Source organism: Ruditapes philippinarum, unplaced genomic scaffold (assembly GCF_026571515.1).
Source record: "Ruditapes philippinarum isolate M1 unplaced genomic scaffold, ASM2657151v2 ctg12030_1_1_1_1, whole genome shotgun sequence".
Lineage (NCBI taxonomy): Eukaryota > Metazoa > Mollusca > Bivalvia > Venerida > Veneridae > Ruditapes > Ruditapes philippinarum.
The window spans coordinates 1-19,059 of NW_026863965.1; the positions used below are offsets into that span (position 1 = coordinate 1).

The following is a 19,059-nucleotide window of genomic DNA, read 5'->3' on the forward strand; positions in this document are numbered from 1 at the left end:
TTTTGGTAAAAATAGAAATAAATTTGGATATTATAAAAATACCATAAACCCAAATTTTTTTATGTAAAATTAATTATACTTTTTTTTTCAAAAGTTTGTTTTTGTGTTTAAGCCCCAAAATACGATTTCTTTTTATATATTTTATGAAAAATTTTAAAGGGGGAGGAAGACCTAAAGTATATGGACCCTTGAGAATTTTTTTTAGACTGCCCATGACCTTTTTAAATTTTATTACTCAAATTTAATTTTACATTTTATTTTGATGAATAACAGGTAAATGCAAAGAGTTATTTCCCAAGTTAAAGCAAAAAAATCAATAAAAAAATTTGGGTTGTAATTTTTTGAAATCAATTACAGATTTAAAAATGATTTTTCCCCCAAATTTTGGGGCCCGGAAATAGAAACAAAAAGGTTTAAAAAACATAATGTTTTTCTTCATCTAGAAAATTTAAAACCCCCGGTGACAAAAACTCAAAACCCCAAACATTGGGAACAAATTTTATTGAAAACTTTTTAAATTTTTTTTTCTAGTTTTTAGTTTTTAACAAAAAATTTTTTTATCAGGGCACGCAAATAAGGAAATTTTGTATTAAAAACCTTTAATTTTCTACTTGATATTAAAATATTCCGGGTTTAATGGGAGAATATTTTGTTCCAAAGGCCAACAAACTCCTAATAAACTATAGATCTTTGAAGGGGTTTTACAAATTGTTAAAAAATTTTTTTAAGTTTTTTATGGGATTTTAAATTTCCCCCAAAATATGGAATAAAGTAAGGAAACAAAAGTATTCATTTAGAAAATTTTTCTAAAATGTTTTGTTTTAAAATTTAAAAAAAAAAATATTTTTTTACTGTGTTCTAAGTTTAAAAAAAAAAAAAAAACATGTAAAAAAATTGGAAAAAAGACATTTTTTCACCAACTGGGGATCTTTAAGGGGCCCCAAATATCACAAAAAAAGTAATTTTAAAAATCTAGAATTTATTGGGGGTTTCTAAACCCTCTTGTTTTTTTTTTCCCCAGCAGAAATTTTGAAGTTTTTCTGCTCTACAATGGTCAGAAAATGAGGGGAAATGGGGGGAGGTTATTTAAACCTTTCAATGACAAAATGTCCTAGTCTATTTAAAATTCTTTGGGGAAATGATTGATTATTAGAAATGGATCAAAAAACAAAGCCTGTTTAAAAACAAAAACATTGTTTAAAAATTTTTTTTCATTAAATTTTGAAAAAAAAAGGGAAATTTTTTTCAAAAAAAATCATTTCAAAAGTTTTTTGTATACATGAAAAAAAGAATTTTAAAAAAAACTTCATCATCAAAAATTTTTTAGCTTGTAATAAAGGTTTATCACTTTTATTGTTAAACCCGGAAATTTTTTTTTTTTTAAACCCAGAAACTAAAAAGATAATCTTGGGTTTAAATGCATTATTTCTCTGACTTAAAACTTTTTTTTGTTTTTATTTAAACCCAAAAACAAAAACAATCAATAATCAGAATTTTGTAAAAAACCCCAGTTTTGAAAAAAGATGGGATGGACTGTTTTACACAGCTAAATATCTTTAAATTGACAAATCTGGCTTTTATAGCGCAAATTTATAAGGCATAAAATATAAAATTTTTTAAGGTTTTAAAAATTTTCCCGTAAGTGTACCGGTGGGAAAATTTCCCCAGACTTTTATCAGGAGCCCAACCCGGGGGAATTAATATTTTTTTAAAATAGGCAAATTGGGGAACAGTTTTATGGGGGTCTGAGCCCAAATTTTCCTTTTTAACCGAAACCCAATTTGGGGCGGGGAAACCCCCCCCGGTTTACAAGGGAGAAAACTGGTGAACCCTGATTTTCTTTTAGAGGTGAAAAATTGGCTGAAAACTGCCCCGGATGAAAAGGGGTTGCAAAATCTTAAAAATCATATGGCCTCTTTTAAAAAGTTGTTTTTGATTATTCCTTTTTTGAGGTAAAATTGTTTCTCTTGTTGTCAAAGGCTAAAAACATTATCTGTATCACCTTTTTATTCCACTAAACAAATGAATTTGTTTTTTCATTTTTGGTATCACTGTCCAAGTTTTTAAAAATTTCCCTCCTGAAATATTTTTGTTCAGATAATCATTAATTTCTTTAAACAGAACCCTTTTCAAAATTTTTTTAAGGGAAAGGCCCTTAAAATTTCTTTTCCTTTTCACCATTAATTCTGGGGTCAAAAAAACTCTGTTTTTGTTAATTTTCTCTTGGCATAAGGATTAAAATTTCTGAAGGATCTTTTAAATTCATTTTATCAGTTTTATGGGTTTGGTCTCACTATTTGCAATTTTTACTACATTGGGAAACTATTTCATCCAATAGGTCCCTTTTACTTCCTTTTATAATTTAATTTTGGATTTTCACTTTTTCATTCAGATTTTTTTCTTTCAGTTTTTATAAGCTTTGGGTTTCCCTTTTTTTTTAATTTTATGCTCCCTTTAATCAAAGGGTCTAAGTGTATTAAACCCGTTTTAAATTTAACCCGGGTTTTTCATTAACCCCTTCATTTTTCAATTTGTTTTTCAATTTTTATCAGTTTTTTGGGTTTTGGGCGTTTTTTGGAACACATTTTAGTTTCACATTTTTGGGTTTGGGCAGAATCTTCTCCCCCTTTATTGAAACCTCAGATTCATCAAAAAATTTTGGGAAAAGTTTCTGTCATGGTTTTTGGCTATTCAGATTTTGTATCAAATTTTAACTTGGTTTTTTGAAATTTAAAAACCCCCCCTTTTTTAGTTTTTAAATCGGATTTTCAAGTTTATTTTAATCACAGATACAAATTTAACTCGGGGCAAAAATTTTTCCCGACTTTTAAAGATTTGGGATATTCTCTTTTTTTTCTAAAACTAGTATGAAAAATTTAAAACTTTAAAAGTCACTTTTTGGAGAGGGTTGTTTTTTTCCAGAACACTTACAGCTTGGCTTTTATCATTCCCTGAACCATTTTTGAAAAAATAAACAAGGGATTTCCATTTGGGCCCCTGGGTCATTAGATTTTTTGCATTTGTTCCTGGGTCTGGGCGATTTTTTTTCCCCGGGTTTCTCTGGTTTTTTTATTGGCTAAACACATCTTTAAAGTATCATCGTTCAAGAGAGGAATCCACAACCTTCCCCTTTTAAAACTTGCCCGGATTACAAAAAAATGGGGGTGCTAAAGGGCACTAGAAAAAATTTTTTCACTATGCCGATAAACTTTCCAAAAAAATAAAAAAAAGATGTGAATTCAAAAAAATTAAAAAATTCAACACTTTCTATGTTAATTTTTATCCCGGACTGTTTTAAATAGGGGAAGGTTTTCCCCTTTTCTTAAATTTGGGAAAAAAATAATTTTCAGTTTTGTTCAAAAGGGGAAATTTAAATTAATTTTTTTTTAAGGAAAAAGCCCGCAAAATTTTTTAAAAACAAGATTTTTTTTGAAAGGGAAACCCGCAAATAAAAATGTACCTGGGTTTAAAAAAAGGGCAAGGGGTTTCAAAATGTGTCGCCCGATTGGGAAAAGTTTGTTCCCTATTTTTGTCCCGGTTTATTCATTTATTTATGGGTTTTTTGGCCCCCTGGACCAAAAATAGAAGTATTTTTAAATTTTTAAAAGTTTATAGGGGAAAATTTTCCCGCAAAAACATCGGGAAGAATTTTTATGGTTTTTAAAAGGGGGTCAATCTAGATAAAAACGGGGTTTATGGTGTGTATGCACCAAAGGTTTTCGGGGGTATTTCTGAACTTTTACTCGGTTTTACGAAATTTGGTTTTTGACATGCCCGGGAGTGCCGTAAAATATCACAAATTACCACCCGCACTATTTCCCGCAAAAAAATACGCTTTTCCAGTCCAACCCGTTAAAAAAAAATAAAAAAAAATATTTTTTGTTATAATCATGATAGTGGCTTCCATTTGTTTTTGAAGTTTTCTTAACTACAAAAACAACTTTGTAGGTTTCACAATTTTTATTCAAGTTTTACATAATTCAAAAAATAAACAGTTGTCTTCTAACATTTACTACAATTTGGTTTGATTTTAAATCAAACCGAGACTGAACTTCCAACTGGAGACCTAACAAAAAACCTTGCATTTATGCACCATTTCAGGCATGATCTGTGAATTGAGCAGACCCTCTACCTTTCCGAGATAACCCAAAGAATAAAAGAATCTAATGTCCCTTACAGACTTTCAACCCGTAGAGTGGAGGGGCAACTGATTTGAAGTAAGAATATTCAACCACTCAACTGCTTTACATGTTGCCAGGAGTATTTTTTTAAAGCAAAAACAGTGTTACATTAATGTTAAAAAACATTATATCTTGCTGCAATAACAGATTTACTTGAAGTTTAATAGGAGTTAACCAGTTACTGCACTAAGGTGAAACTAACTTAATCTAAGAGATAAGCAAGCAAATAGAGGAATAAAATTGTTCTAAGCTTAAACATAAGCAGAATATATATATTCTTCTCCAAATATGTTTAAATTATATATTGCAAACCTAGTTTCTCTGGATTTTTTAAAGCCCAAGCATAAGCATAGAAGCTTTCCTCTAACCCACGTGGAAATGGGAGATCTGGTGCCAAGGCATAATCTACAGACAGGATTGGCATCTCAAGTTTTCTCGCCCATACACGTAGATAATTCTGAAAGCAAAAAAAAAAAGAAGTTTGAAATAGGTAAAACTTTCTGAAATGGTATTAAAAATGACTCCAGCAATGGGTAATATTATACATAATTATATCAATATGATAACAATGTGATTTTAATAAAAGATTTTTATCAATATGAAATTAACATTTTCTGAAAACTTGAAGTCAGGGATGTGTACAATTACAATTATAATCTAATTAATGTACATTAATCAAAATACTTCAAATAGTTAAAAATAACTATTTATTAAGCTACAATAATTTAATTGTAATTAATTAATGGCATAGTGATTGCTGTAATATGACTGACAAAAACATTGCAGATCTCATGTCTGTTAACTTTAACAAGACCATATAAACAGTTTTCTGTGAGACTAATGTAGAGAGCAGGTTTAGTTGGAAATCAATGTTCTAGACGAACAGATCTAGTGTCTTTCTTATATGAGCCGCATCATGACAAAACCAACATAGTGCATTTGCGACCTGCATGGATCCAGACCAGCCTGCGCATCCGCGCAGTCTGATCAGGATACATGCTGTTCGCTTACCAAAATTATTACAAGTAGGGAAACTGATAGAGAACAGCATGGATCCTGATCAGACTGCACGGATGAGCAGGCTGGTCTGGATCCATGCTGGTCGCAAACCCATTATATTGGTTTTGTCATGACGCGGCTCATATGTGTTTTGCCTCTTGTTTAAATCTGGTAGTTTTGAGTAAAATTTCCAAATTATTTTTGACAAGTGTTTCGACAGTCTATACAAAAGTTTTCCTACAAACTCTGTGACAGTAATCAGAAGAACTCCTGACAAGTTATCAGAAGAACTCCATCCCCCAGGTTAACAGTTCCCTCACTGTGAAGCAGCAAAACAGTACTTCAAATAACAATACATATTGACCAATACAAGTATTTTAACTCAGTCACTGCTTTTCAACTTAGTGTTGATAAATATCTTTCATAATCAAAGGGAGTCTCTTTATGTACAGAAGCTTTACATATCATTTTAAGAACTATTTATAAATGCTATTTAAAAATATGTTATCTGTATACTATAATAAAAAAACACAGTATTGTAACTGAACAATAATTCAAAATCAAATCATATTCACTTTGTTCTTATAAGTTTTCAGTATTAGTTCACATAATATTACAGGCAATATGACTAGATGGCATATTTTACAATCTCATTCCTATATTACATGGTTTAAAAATCTCAAATGTATGCCATCACTTATGAAACTATAAAAGCAGCATGCCTTCAAAACCAAATTTAAGATAATAGTGAAGTAATGTACACGAGTAAATATTCACTATTTCAGGTGAAACATTGAATGTAGTATGCAATTATAGCACAATTTACTTATTTAAATACAAAAATTTTAGCCCATTACTGCTAAAGTCAGAGCAATTTCTTCAATAATATCTTAACAAATCATAGGAAAATTCTGTATAGTAGACTAGATTAAATCACTTTAATGATAATACTTGACAATATTTGATCTCATTAAAATAATAATTAAGTTTTCATAGAAATTATCACAAATCTTAAGTGTATTACTTAAAATAAATGTAACTTAATCTCTAGTCATTCAGCTCTATATTTAGATTAATTTCAAAAACACCACAAGTCATGCTGTGTTATAATCAATAACCATTTTTTATAACTATTTTTAACTAAAAGGGGACATTACTCCAAAAAATAGTATGTTCACAATTATGTCCCTTAATTACACCTTGTCATGATAAGCAAGTATTCCAAGTTTCATGTTGACATCTATGTTTGAATACATGGCTACATGTAAGTTTTTTTATCCATGACGATGTTGACACAGCAATAATAAAAGCTCAACTTTTTCTTTAAAACAGACATTCAAGCTTAAATTGGCAACCACTTCAATATCTATAATTTTTAGAGAGTTATCAAGAAAATGTTCATTATATACATTTGTACATATGGCAAAAGAGAATAAATGCTAGAGAAATTGGCTGTGTGTGGAGGTGGGGGGGGGGGATTTCAATACTGTGCAGTTTCTGTGAGTTTAAATCAGGGGTTAGACTACAGTCACCAAACATTAAGTGATAACAATAACACATTGTGTTATAGTGAGCTAAACATTAATGCATTGGTAATACATTAAATATAAAACAATCTATATATTTATGTGAATAGATCTCTACAAAAAGTGAGTACCTGAAAATAATCGACAATGTCAAATTAAAACTAGCTTGTTCACATGTGTACTAATAATAATAACTTAGAAATCATTAGAAGGTTGTCAAAATAAAAATAATGCACACTCTTTAAGTTTGACTTAACCCTATTGGTGACATTGTAAGAATTTTTTCATTGTCAAGTTGAGTTGAATCAACTATATATTTCAAACAATTGACTGTTATACTGGTGATTGGTAATCAGTCAATATTGGCAAATGTTAAGAATAGAATATAAATCTGCCTAAAATATAAAAAGAATGTCCAACTCTGTTTATAAGGTGACCATAAGCGTATTTGACTTTATTTATACTCGCCATGGGTTACCAATATGGGCAAGTCCTCCAAAAAGGTATTACTTATTAAACATTTTGGAGGATATGGCAAAATACAGAAAGATTTAATTTGGCTTTGAACCCACAATGTCAAGATTAGAAGTCTGGCGCTCTATCCAACTGAGCTATGCAGGCTGACATACTGTTGTTAGATCATTATCTTTAAAAGTCTATGTTAAACTTTAAACGGATTGTTCCAAATTCAAAACACGGCACATTCAACACACAAATTCAGCAGGTTTCAAGTTTAGATTTATTTCAATAAATTAAGAGAGAAAGAAAGTAAAAGAAAAGGAAGGACTGTTTACACTCTTGCCTATTTTCTTTAACATTTTCATCCTGCTCAACCTTTGTTACTATTGAACATGTACAGCCCTGCATACAAAAAGCAACTTTATAATTCTTAATATCAAAAAAATACAATCGATCTTTCAAAATTACAAAGATTGGATGCCCGGGCTCGTCTGGCTTTATACTGGTAGAATAAACAAAGTTCTGGAAACACTGAACTATACCAATTTAATACACAAATAATTATCATCATGTTTGACAAATATTACAGGCTAGTGGATGAGTACAAAAAGTACTGAGTACAGGTTTGGATTTTTGTATTTCTCACACCCGAAAATGACTATTTCCACAAGAAAACTAAAACTAACAGGTTTGTAAAAAAATCTGACAGTGTATTAGACATGACAATATTAGAATAGTATGTCATGGTATATAAAAATAGCTAAATAAATATGACAGGATAAAACTTGTGAACAAGCATCTTGAAATTAAAGTTCTAAAAAAAAAACATAACTCAAATACACAGAATAATACAAAATTAATGTTGCACTCAGACAACTACAGGTTGTTTTGTTAGTACCTTTTGATTCATTTCTTTACTACAATAATGATAAATTGAAGAAAATGTAGGAGTCATTAATATCAAACATTTCATATGATACCTAAATACTGCATTTTTGCAATAATCTGTGAAAAAGTTACCTAAATTCATCTTAAATTCAGACATGTACAGTGTTTCTGCCAGCTCTGATTTTCTAAGGGGTCTTTTATGACCCCCTGTATGATATTTTAGGGGTCATTTCATATTCATAAGGGTCATGCCAATAAATTTAACAAAAATGTAAAAAAAAAACAACAAGTAACACTTTATAAGTTTTATTTACAATATTTTGTATATTTTTCGTGAAGAAATTGGTCAATCTCTGCTATTTTGGATTATTTGTTCATCCAATAATAACGCTGTATGTATTAAAATTTTTGTGTGTTAATTTTCATAGAAGAAAAAAGTTGATACTTTATCGAAATCCGTTCATAGTCGCCTTCTATTTTTCATAGTGTTTCATAAAACCGCGTAGTGACGTAATCAAGGGCCAAATAAAGCTTGACACTAAATATGTTAGTGTTCATCCTTAGCTGCTTTACAGAAATTAGAAACATTCTCCTGTCGCTATCGCTCCCTTTCGAAGTTTCTAATTTCTGTAAACAGCACAGATGAACACTAACATATACGCAGACTGCATTTTCCAGCAGACAGTTATTCGTTCGCAGAATATGACGACAACAAAATAAATAATTTTGTCTGGGCGCTTTCAATATATGCAGTATCGTATAAATGCAAGCGTTTATTAACTAGTTGAAATTGGCTAAATGCCGGACCACGGACCCGGTAAATTTCATTTCTCATTAAAATTATAGTGGAGCCCACGGTAAACATTCCGTACATTTTTATACTGAATTGACGGTTTATAGTCTGTATATCTGACTTGTGTTGAAATCAGCGACGGTGAAATTCTTGCGTCACAAAATACGCACTGACTAAATTTCATTGCGTCATGGCTGAAAATAGTGCGCCAAAAACGCAAAAACGCGCTCTGGCAGAAACACTGCATGTAAAACATACATTTAAGAAATTCTTTTAAAGCAAATCATGTTATTTAATTGCTTAATGTAATACATCATAACAAAACAATTAATTCTAAAAATTCACTAAAAACTGTATTATATTTTCATCTGGAATTCAATTCTTATCGATATTTTTTTCTTCGCATGATTATTTTTTTCTTAAAAAAAATGTTGAAACATCCTTAAATCATCAACATTTATGAAGTCATTCAAGGGAGATAAATCTCATTACTTAACCATTCAAAGCTGTTAAAACAGATTACGCTATGTTTTAAACCGAAAACTTAGCTGAAAATCTGAAAAAAGTAACCCTATAAAAGCTACTAAATACAAGTAACTATTCCTTAAAGGGACTCCACTGAGGTATTAAAGCCTAAAACATAACATTTGAATGTCTTACATAAATGAGCTCAGGCACTTTAAACAGAAATATATGCAAAGATAGTTATGAAATATACTTTAAAATAAATTGAAAATCGTATTTTTATGCTGTTCTTAGCCTGATTTGAGTGTAAAGCGTTTAAACGCTTTTCATTTTGGGTCATGTTTTTACAATTTGAATAATTATTCTGGAAAACACGAAGTGCGCAAATGGTCTGAAATTTTGCTCAAAGATTAGTTGTCTAAGCCTTCATCAAATGGTACATTTATCTGGAAAAAATATTTTCAGTCCAATCATGTCAAAAAACCTCAGTGGAGTCCCTTTAAGCCACCGGATATGATGTGAGTCCTTATACAATGTTAACAACTGTAACTTTTCTAGGTTATACAAGGTCAAAAGCATTTAAAAAGCATATTCAAACTTTACATTATAAACAGAAGTACCTCGTGGGATTGTGAAGACTGGGCAACAAACCCACCACCGTGGCAGTGGAACAACAGCCCAGGTGACGGTGGTAACACAACAGGTTTTGAACTTCCTGTCTTTGGCTGAAACATTTTCCTAGTCACTTGCTGGAAATAAAACGTCAAAATACAATTTAGACAATGTGCAAATAAATCAGTTTAACCTTTTTTCTATAATGAGGTCAAAACAAAAAGACACTTATCAACTCCATTTCACAGCCTTAATAACAATTGCATTTTATCGTTAAATCATATTTTTTTTTCCAAATTACTACCTGTTACCATACAATAAATTAAAATTGTACTTTTAAACTATTAACTTAATGCTCTTCACTTTTTCAAAGAATATTTTCAACAACAACAACAAAAAAATCATACAGGGTGTAACTGAGAAATTCTGAGCTGACTTAACAAACTTCAGTACAATTTCTAAATAAATTATGCTTGACTGATTCATTAATAATTATGTTACAAATACTTTTTAAAAGAAATGCAAGGATTTCCTGAAAATCTGTAATATTGCTTAACAAGAATCAAGCTACTGATTTTTGTAATTTGTTATTTTTTGGGAAAAAAATTGAATTATATAACAAGAGTACTGCATGCAGTGTTAATGCTTTTCTGTTTAAAAATTCAATTTTAAAGAGGCAAAACTCAAAAAATATTACTTTCAGAATTATGTCCCATGTCTAACAACTGCTCCATGTCATGACAAGCAAGTATTCTAAGTTGCTTGTTTGTAATGTTTGAATAATAGGCTAGATTCAAGTTTCAGCACAACGACAATGACGACTAGGCAGTGACCATAAAAGCTGGACTTTTTCCTCGAAACAGACGGGTTATAAATATGTGTATCAATGAATAATTTTTTATTTACCATTCCTTCTCTTAAAGCATGAGAGATGAGTCTGACTTTGATAGGGGCGGGACCTGTGTGGGCACAAGGCGGAGTTATAGTCACTGTATCATCCTGTCCTTCAGCAGTTGGTAAATCAAAGTTTTCTGGTTCAAGGGAAATAACCTCACTCACCTCTACATGAGGAAAGGTAAAAGATCGAACTTGCTGTAATAAATAAAATCAATACATCAAATTTGAAAATGGTAAACAGTAAGATATTATCAAATCAATACATCAAATATGATAATAGTAAACAGTAAGATATTATCAAATCAATACATCAAATTTGAAAATGGTAAACAGTAAGATATAGAGGATATTTGTTTGTTGTGCATGTAAGATTGAAATATATTTTCACTGAGTGAACACCAGATGCAATATTTTCACGAGTGGCGTAGCCACGAGAGAAAATATAATAGCTGGTGTTCACGAATGAAATATATTTCAATCTTATATGTAAAACAAATAAATTTTCTTTTTATTTCATGCTTTTTAAGTGATTTTAATTATTTTTTTAATGATTTTGCCACGTAACGTGGCGCATTCTCCTTTGTTACGTCATCACATCATGACGTCACATCATCAATTTTGAAATATAGTTCTGTTAAATTTCTCTGATTTTGTTACATTTTTAGCATGATGTATGATGACATCGACTTTCTTTTCCTAAAAAAGCAAAATTTACATACGACGGTTTTTATTTCTGCCTGTTATTACATTTAGTTATGATTTTCTTTTCATCCGCCTTTAGATATATTCCGGCTACAATGAAAATTATATTTTATAAATTTCACTAGTGGTTTATCAGAATATAATCATCTGATATATTACAATAAAACACTGGAAAGCATGAAATAAATTATCAAATCAATACCTCAAATTTGAAAATGGTAAACAGTAAGATATCATCAAATTTGAAAATGGTAAACAGTAAGATATTTACAGAATCAGCTTAAACATATGACAGCCAAATAATATAACTCATATTGATAAAATTCAGTGCAGGATAATCAAGCCCATCAATCTTCATTCCAGGATTTCAAAAATTTGTAGAACTCATCACCTAGGGTTTAAATCTATAAAATTCCCTTGTCATTTAATAATACTTTTCAATGCAGGGTTCGGTATGTGCAATTTTACCTCTTACACTTTGTTGGCAGCATGTTAATCATAATGAAAGGCAAAGAGAATTTGATTTTTACTTACATGAAGTAGCGGGGACTCTGTAATTGACCAGAATTGTTTACAAAATTTGATATCACCTGTCCTTGTGATGTCTACAACCTGAAATAAATACTGAACATTTATATATCTGTATATAGAAGATATTGAATGAGTGTAGGTTCAATACTTAAATTATTGAATGAGTTGAATAAAAGTTTATCATGCAAGTCTGTTGCAAGCATATTTTTTATTAATGATGGACAAAAATATCCTAATGGCAGAGCATTCATTTAAATGGCAAGAAATTACCACTTTAATGGCCGGTCCTGTTTTACGAAATTAGTAAAAATGTGAGTCAGTCACTTGATTTGTTACCAAGTAATATTTGTCTGTTTCATTGTCTTAAAACAATGGACTGTTTATCAGGAAGGTTATGTTGCAAGTGACTATTAAAATTCTTCAAACTTGCTTAACAATGGACTCCAAATAGAAAGACACAGAAAACAAACATTGATAATTGAGTTAGCAAGATGTTCTGTATTCCTTTTCTGGAAAAATATCATAACGCTCAGAATATTCCCGATTTAAAGTCCATATTCACTTAAAAAAAGACAAAAAAAAAATGTTTTGTTTTTATCTTACAGTGCATTCTATATTTTATCCATTAAATAGTCTATTCTATGGATTTTATTAAACTAGTCCATTTTATTCTGTTGCTCATTTGTCTCTCAATGATGATTCAGTAATCATGTGGGAGAAGTAGTTATTTACGTAGGACTTTGTAATTACATTAGCTATCGAGGTGGATGAACTGCTTAGATCTGACCAAAAATATGTTTTAAGTTTTGTGTAAAATATAGAAAACACACAGACATAAATAAAAACTGTGAACAATTCAAACCTGCTTTGCTCTAAGATCATAATCAGCTAGGTATTTTCCACTGTTGAATAAAGACGAAGCAATCTGGATCACTTGAGAAGTCTCCTCATAACATTCACTAAATGTTGCCATGGCAATTACAACCATCTGTAACACCTTCTGCATTGATTCACTAAACTTGAATTTAAGAAATGAAAAACAAATAAATTAGTACAAATTCCTTCCTTGAGGACTGTTTCGGGAGTTTTCATATAGACATACAGGCAAATTATTTTTCACTAAAAATGTTTCTGTTATCATATTCTTACAACATGCCAAGTTTAAAGAAATTCTATGGAACTTAATTTTAACTTGGACTATATATGTCTATATGAAAACTCCCGAAAACGTCTTTAAGAGAATTGATTATCATATTTAAAATTCAAACAAAACATATTTCAGCAATATTCTGTATTTGATTAGCAAACTTTCCCTCATAAACATCTTTGTAAGAAAGCAAATTTAATTTCAAAACACAGCTAAACTCCAATTAATAACTCTTGTCAATATAAACTAACTCTGGGGTTGAGATATGAAATGTACTGCAGTCTGAATTTTATCCAGAACATAATACTTTTACCTAAATTCAGCAACTTGACTTTTCATTGAAAATTGGAAACTTTAAGGACCAATCAATTACCTGAAAACCCATACACCTTCCATAGAAGCAGTCAGTGTTCAACATCTCTACCTCGAGCAGTAAATCATCACCAACTGCCTCATCATTGTCCAAAAATAAATCTCCATCTTTACTTAACAACATCAGCTGCTGCAGGTACCTGTTTGAAATGTTGCAAAATTGCATGAAAAGTAATAAAATCTATTTGTGAAAGTATATAATCTATTATCATTATTATTATAAGTTGCTTCTTACATTACTCAGATACAATGTATGGTTACTGTTTAACACACTTATTCAACAACAGCTGTCAGTAGGACAGAGTGCTTGACTATTCTCAGTGCTTGATAGGAAACAAGAGCCTGGATAATGTAGAGTTTACCAATGTGCGATGCAGACACCTTGACAAGTACAATAGCTCTCTCTATTCTCCAAATAGTCAAGCTAAATGCTAACAATAAAATTAAGTGATTTAATCATTTGGAACTGAAGAAACATTACATTCTTTATTTTGAAGTCAGAAACTGCAGAATGTCTGACACTGGATATCACATATTATTGGTATTAAAGACAGATTTTAGAAGTCACAAGCAAATATCAGGAGTTAATGGCTTCCATACTTCTACTAATGGAAGCCCTGCAGAACCACAAACCTCATGTAAGCTAGCTGAATTATAGCAAAAAAGGTCCCTGGCAGTGTTGAGAGGCAAGTGGTTTGAAGTTAAGCATCATGCCTCTAGATTCATGCTAATTTTTAAGAAAATTTTGAAAATATATTCAACAGTTGTGGGTTCAAATCCAATTTATGGACTCTTGATTCTTTCATAAGGAAGATATCCGGCTAACTTAGGAAAGGTCAGCGGTTCTACTCAAGTGCCACCTCTTGCCAGAAATAATGCAGGATGGGGCATCTGAGGTCTTCCTTCACCAGTAAAGCTGGAATGGCACCAAATGACCTAAACAGTGTCCATGTGACTTAAAATCTTACAAACAAAACTGCTTTGACAATTTTCAAAATCTAATAAAGTGTATATACCCTAGAAAAGCCATCAATTGTCCTAATACTTCAACATAGCTTTCCAGTTCTTTCAGGTAATGTGATGAGCGAAACAGTAAACTACTCTTGTTAATGTTTATATGCCGGCACAGCTGCAGCAAATGTCCACAGCACCTGAAACACATTATTAAATCATCACAAGGTTTCCTCAGCAATTTCTTTTTTCCCTAAATTTGATTTGATGTGAATTTATGTGTTCTCTGACGTGTGGATTCAATTTTAAATGTGAAATCATATAAACCATGGAATAAGATAATGAAATAGAAAAAAAAATATTGACGAATAATAGTATAATACGCAGATCAAACCGCCAATCCACACGCGAGATGACCCGGCTGGCTGCTTCAAGCTATTAAGTAAGTTACTAAGTATTTAAGTCATAACCTCAAGTGAAAACAAATTTATGGTAGATGCATTGAAGATACGTTTAAGATTAACTGAATTTAGTTGAAAAAGTCATTTGTTGCGCGACTTGGCACACATTGACTTGGTCAAAAGGCGCATACAAAAGACGTCTGTTTAAGGTATCATTAGACGACTTTTTGATCCGTAATTTAAATTTAAACAGCAGGGTGTTAAAGATTAAATTTTTTTACCCCTGTATTACATAATATTACACAATGTGTATTGTACTGGCCAGGTGGTAAGTGTCAAACAGATTGACAGGCGACCGTGGTTGTTTGTTTCCAGCTAGATATTGTATAAATATCATTCAACAGGGATGTTTCAGAACCATGACATAGACATAGTTAATGTTAGTTAGTTCACATACAATTATGAAAATCGGAATTTAAGTAACTTTTAAAATACCGATCTCGTCAATGTTTATTGATTTGTGAAGTGACAATTAATGTGACTTGCATTAAAAAATATTAACATGTGTTACGAGGAACTGGATAAAATGAGTGTTATTTCACTTTCCTTAAAGATTTTGAAAAAAAATAACTGTTTAAAATATATTTATGTGACTTAAAAATTATCTGTTTTGCATCACAGCCAAATAAAGGATAAAATCAGGTAAACTGAACACTAAAAATGCATTATCACCGGGCCTGTTTTGACTATTTTCAGAATGCTAATTAACCTCAATTTCATATGTTATAAAATTTCTTTTATCTTTGTAATTAACTATTTCAACAACAATTTAGTTGACTCCCATTTGAATAAAAGATATAATTCCACATTTATTTTTAAAAAAAATCTCAATGTCAGGTCCGTGACCGTAGGCGACCCACCTAAAGGGGGAATTCTTAAACAATTTCCTTTTCCATGCCTTTTTATGGCAATCTTGGCAAAAAAGCTATAAAGGAATCTTTTCTATTTTTGTTTAAAGCTATTTCATATCATTTCTACCTTTTACCTTATAAAACTATCTCGGAATTGTCTATGAACTTCTTCTATATTTCTATGTTAGACTATGCTTTTTTGCCCTACGCAGATTGCATATGTGTGGGGAAATACTACTTCCAGTCGATTTTTCATAGCAACGGACTGCGTCGTAAAAAGGTCTATAGTGCATTCATATTTCAGTGAATTGTGTGGCCTAAAATGAGCAGTTGTGTGTTATAATAATTATGTAGTTAAAAGGGTGTCGCGCCCCTGGGTTAAATAAATATGGTTATAAATTTAAGTATTATACTTAGTGAAAAAGTGTAAAATCTGTTAGACACTGAGCTTAGAGCCCGCTGCCTATTTCATACATTCATTTTATGATTTCTGTACATATTTACAAACCTATTGACAATACTTATAAAACTCCGATATCCATTTGCCTGAACTGTCTCAGAAAAGTCATAATTTCCCAGTTTTGGAACGATATCTATCACCAGTGGTTCTAAAACTTGAGTTCTTTCCAATAAAATGCAAGAAGTTGCATAGTAACAAGCATGAATGCTGGATTTTCCACGTTGGTAATATTCTATATTACTGATCACCAATCCTCGAAGTTCTTTTATGCATGTGTGAAAGTACTTTAAAAAGTCTGCGTCATTTTTGCAAAGTCCAAACGGATTTTCTGTTTCCTTGTCCGCCATTACAAAATTACCGGTACGTTACGATACCGAAATCAACTTGATTTCGGTAAAGTTACCGAAATCAACTTTTCATTACCGAAATCAACTTATAAAATCACAATTAAGCGTTTTATTATATTTTTTTCATTATTATATATTACAATAGGTTAAGTTTGACTTTCATGCAAAAAATCAGTTCGAAATAATCATTAATAATGATATTAGAAACAAATAACTAAATATCAAGATTATTCCCTGATTTGTCACGAACCGAAATATATGTTACAATACCGAAATCGACTTGTAAAATCACAATTAAGCGTTCTATTATATTTTTTTCATTATAATCTATTACAATAGGTTTAGTTTGACATTCATGCAAAAAATCAGTTCGAAATAATCATTAATAATGATATTAGAAACAAATAACTAAATATCAAGATTATTCCCTGATTTGTCACGAACCGAAATATATGTTACAATACCGAAATCGACTTGTAAAATCACAATTAAGCGTTCTATTATATTTTTTTCATTATAATCTAAGACCGGTTTTAACTAATTTGTAGGGGTGGCCGTAGAAAACATTTCGGTATATGAGACAAGGTGCTTTGATATTATTATTACCAAATTGCATATCAGTTGTTCCAAAAATGTATGCAGTTTTTTGATGTCCCGGATACTTAACTACATATTGTACTTATTGAAAAAGTGTTAAGTCATGATTTTATGTTGATCGATTTAAAATCATTTTAAATTTCATATCTGTAAACAGCATAAATTTATGGAATGACTGGTATATATTTATATGATGAAAAAAAAGGAACACTTTTTACTGACAAATTTCAATTATGAAATGTTGTAACTTGTACGATATGACATGCTGTGTATTACTGTATTAAGTAAGGTGTGAAGTAATTAAGACAGGAGGTACAGTTGACATATATTGTATGTAGATTATAATGAACCATCTGTTTATTTCGTATTAAACATTTAAGTAAATGACTAAAATATAAAAATATTATAATAAAGAGTCCCCATAACATATGTTAGTGATTTGTTAATATATAGTTAAACTGTTCAATAAAAGAAAGACACAAACTTTCAAATTTCCAATTTTACTGCCTGATACATCATACAATATTTATGGAACATTTTTAGAGCAGTCGAATTATATATCTGTATTCAAATTTATAATAGAAAATCATAAACTTCCGATTGAAGTTGGATATTTTTTCTTCATAAAACATAAACATGTACAAAATTTATAATTATCTTTAACTCATATTACAGAATATTTTATTTTTCCATCATAGTCCGATCATAGCTTTTTAAAAATACAATTTTATTTAGAAAATTGTTATGCACGACAATCACGTGCAGATATATAACATGCTAATATGGCGGTATCAGACTTTTTCTTAAATCATTATATACATTGCATTCTAATATGAAATGGTACTAAGTCTTCTAAGACATTACATGAAAAACATTTTCTATCATTTAAAGGTGTACTATTTGGTTTAGTCCATCTACCTGAGTCTATGTGCAATCTATGAGTTGATACTCTTAACGTAGTGAGATCTTTACAAAACCGTTCAACATTGATAATATTTAGATATGGTTGAAACTTAAAAACAGAAATATGTCTATAAAATAGAGCTCTACTAGAGTTATCTAATCTACTATCTACTAATTATATACATAATTTAAACTTCACCGCTGATTTCGGTAATACTAAACACATAACGGGTTGTTTAGAACAAAGGCTAGTAACTCAATAATTACATTTTTGTTAATAACATCATTAAAATAAAAAAATTTCAATAGATTTTTTAACAGAAAGTCTATTTCACTATTTTTCATCAAATAATGAAGAAATAATAGCAATATTTTAACTAGGTTGGTTTTTACGAGTTGATTTCGGTAATACTAAACACATAACGGGTTGTTTAGAACAAAGGGAAGTAACTCAATAATTACATTTTTGTTAATAACATCATTAAAATAAAAAAAATTCAATAGATTTTTTAACTGAAAGTCTATTTTACTATTTTTCTTCAAATAATGAAGAAATAATAGCAATATTTTAACTAGGTTGGTTTTTACGAGTTGATTTCGGTAATGCTAAACACATAACGGGTTGTTTAGAACAAAGGGAAGTAACTCAATAATTACATTTTTGTTAATAACATCATTAAAATAAAATATTTTCAATATATTTTTTAACTGAAAGTCTATTTTACTATTTTTCATCAAATAATGAAGAAATAATAGCAATATTTTAACTAGGTTGGTTTTTACGAGTTGATTTCGGTAATGAAAAGTTGATTTCGGTAACTTTACCGAAATCAAGTTGATTTCGGTATCGTAACGTACCCCAAAATTACCCCAAAGAAAAACATATGAAGATAAGCGGTATGACTTAAATACGAAAG

At 30.3% G+C, this 19,059-nt stretch overlaps 1 protein-coding gene across 1 annotated transcript; it reads right to left on the reverse strand.

The window, feature by feature from the left end:
- Window positions 1-4,497: 4,497 nt before the first annotated feature.
- On the reverse strand, window positions 4,498-16,648 carry LOC132723970 (uncharacterized; the record flags this gene model as incomplete). The annotated part of the gene is given in 8 exon segments (XM_060708773.1): window positions 4,498-4,638; window positions 9,932-10,060; window positions 10,830-11,015; window positions 12,057-12,134; window positions 12,916-13,071; window positions 13,574-13,712; window positions 14,589-14,723; window positions 16,344-16,648. Coding segments are annotated over 8 exon segments (1,263 nt in total), but the record flags the coding sequence as incomplete, so codon positions are not given.
- Window positions 16,649-19,059: the final 2,411 nt, after the last annotated feature.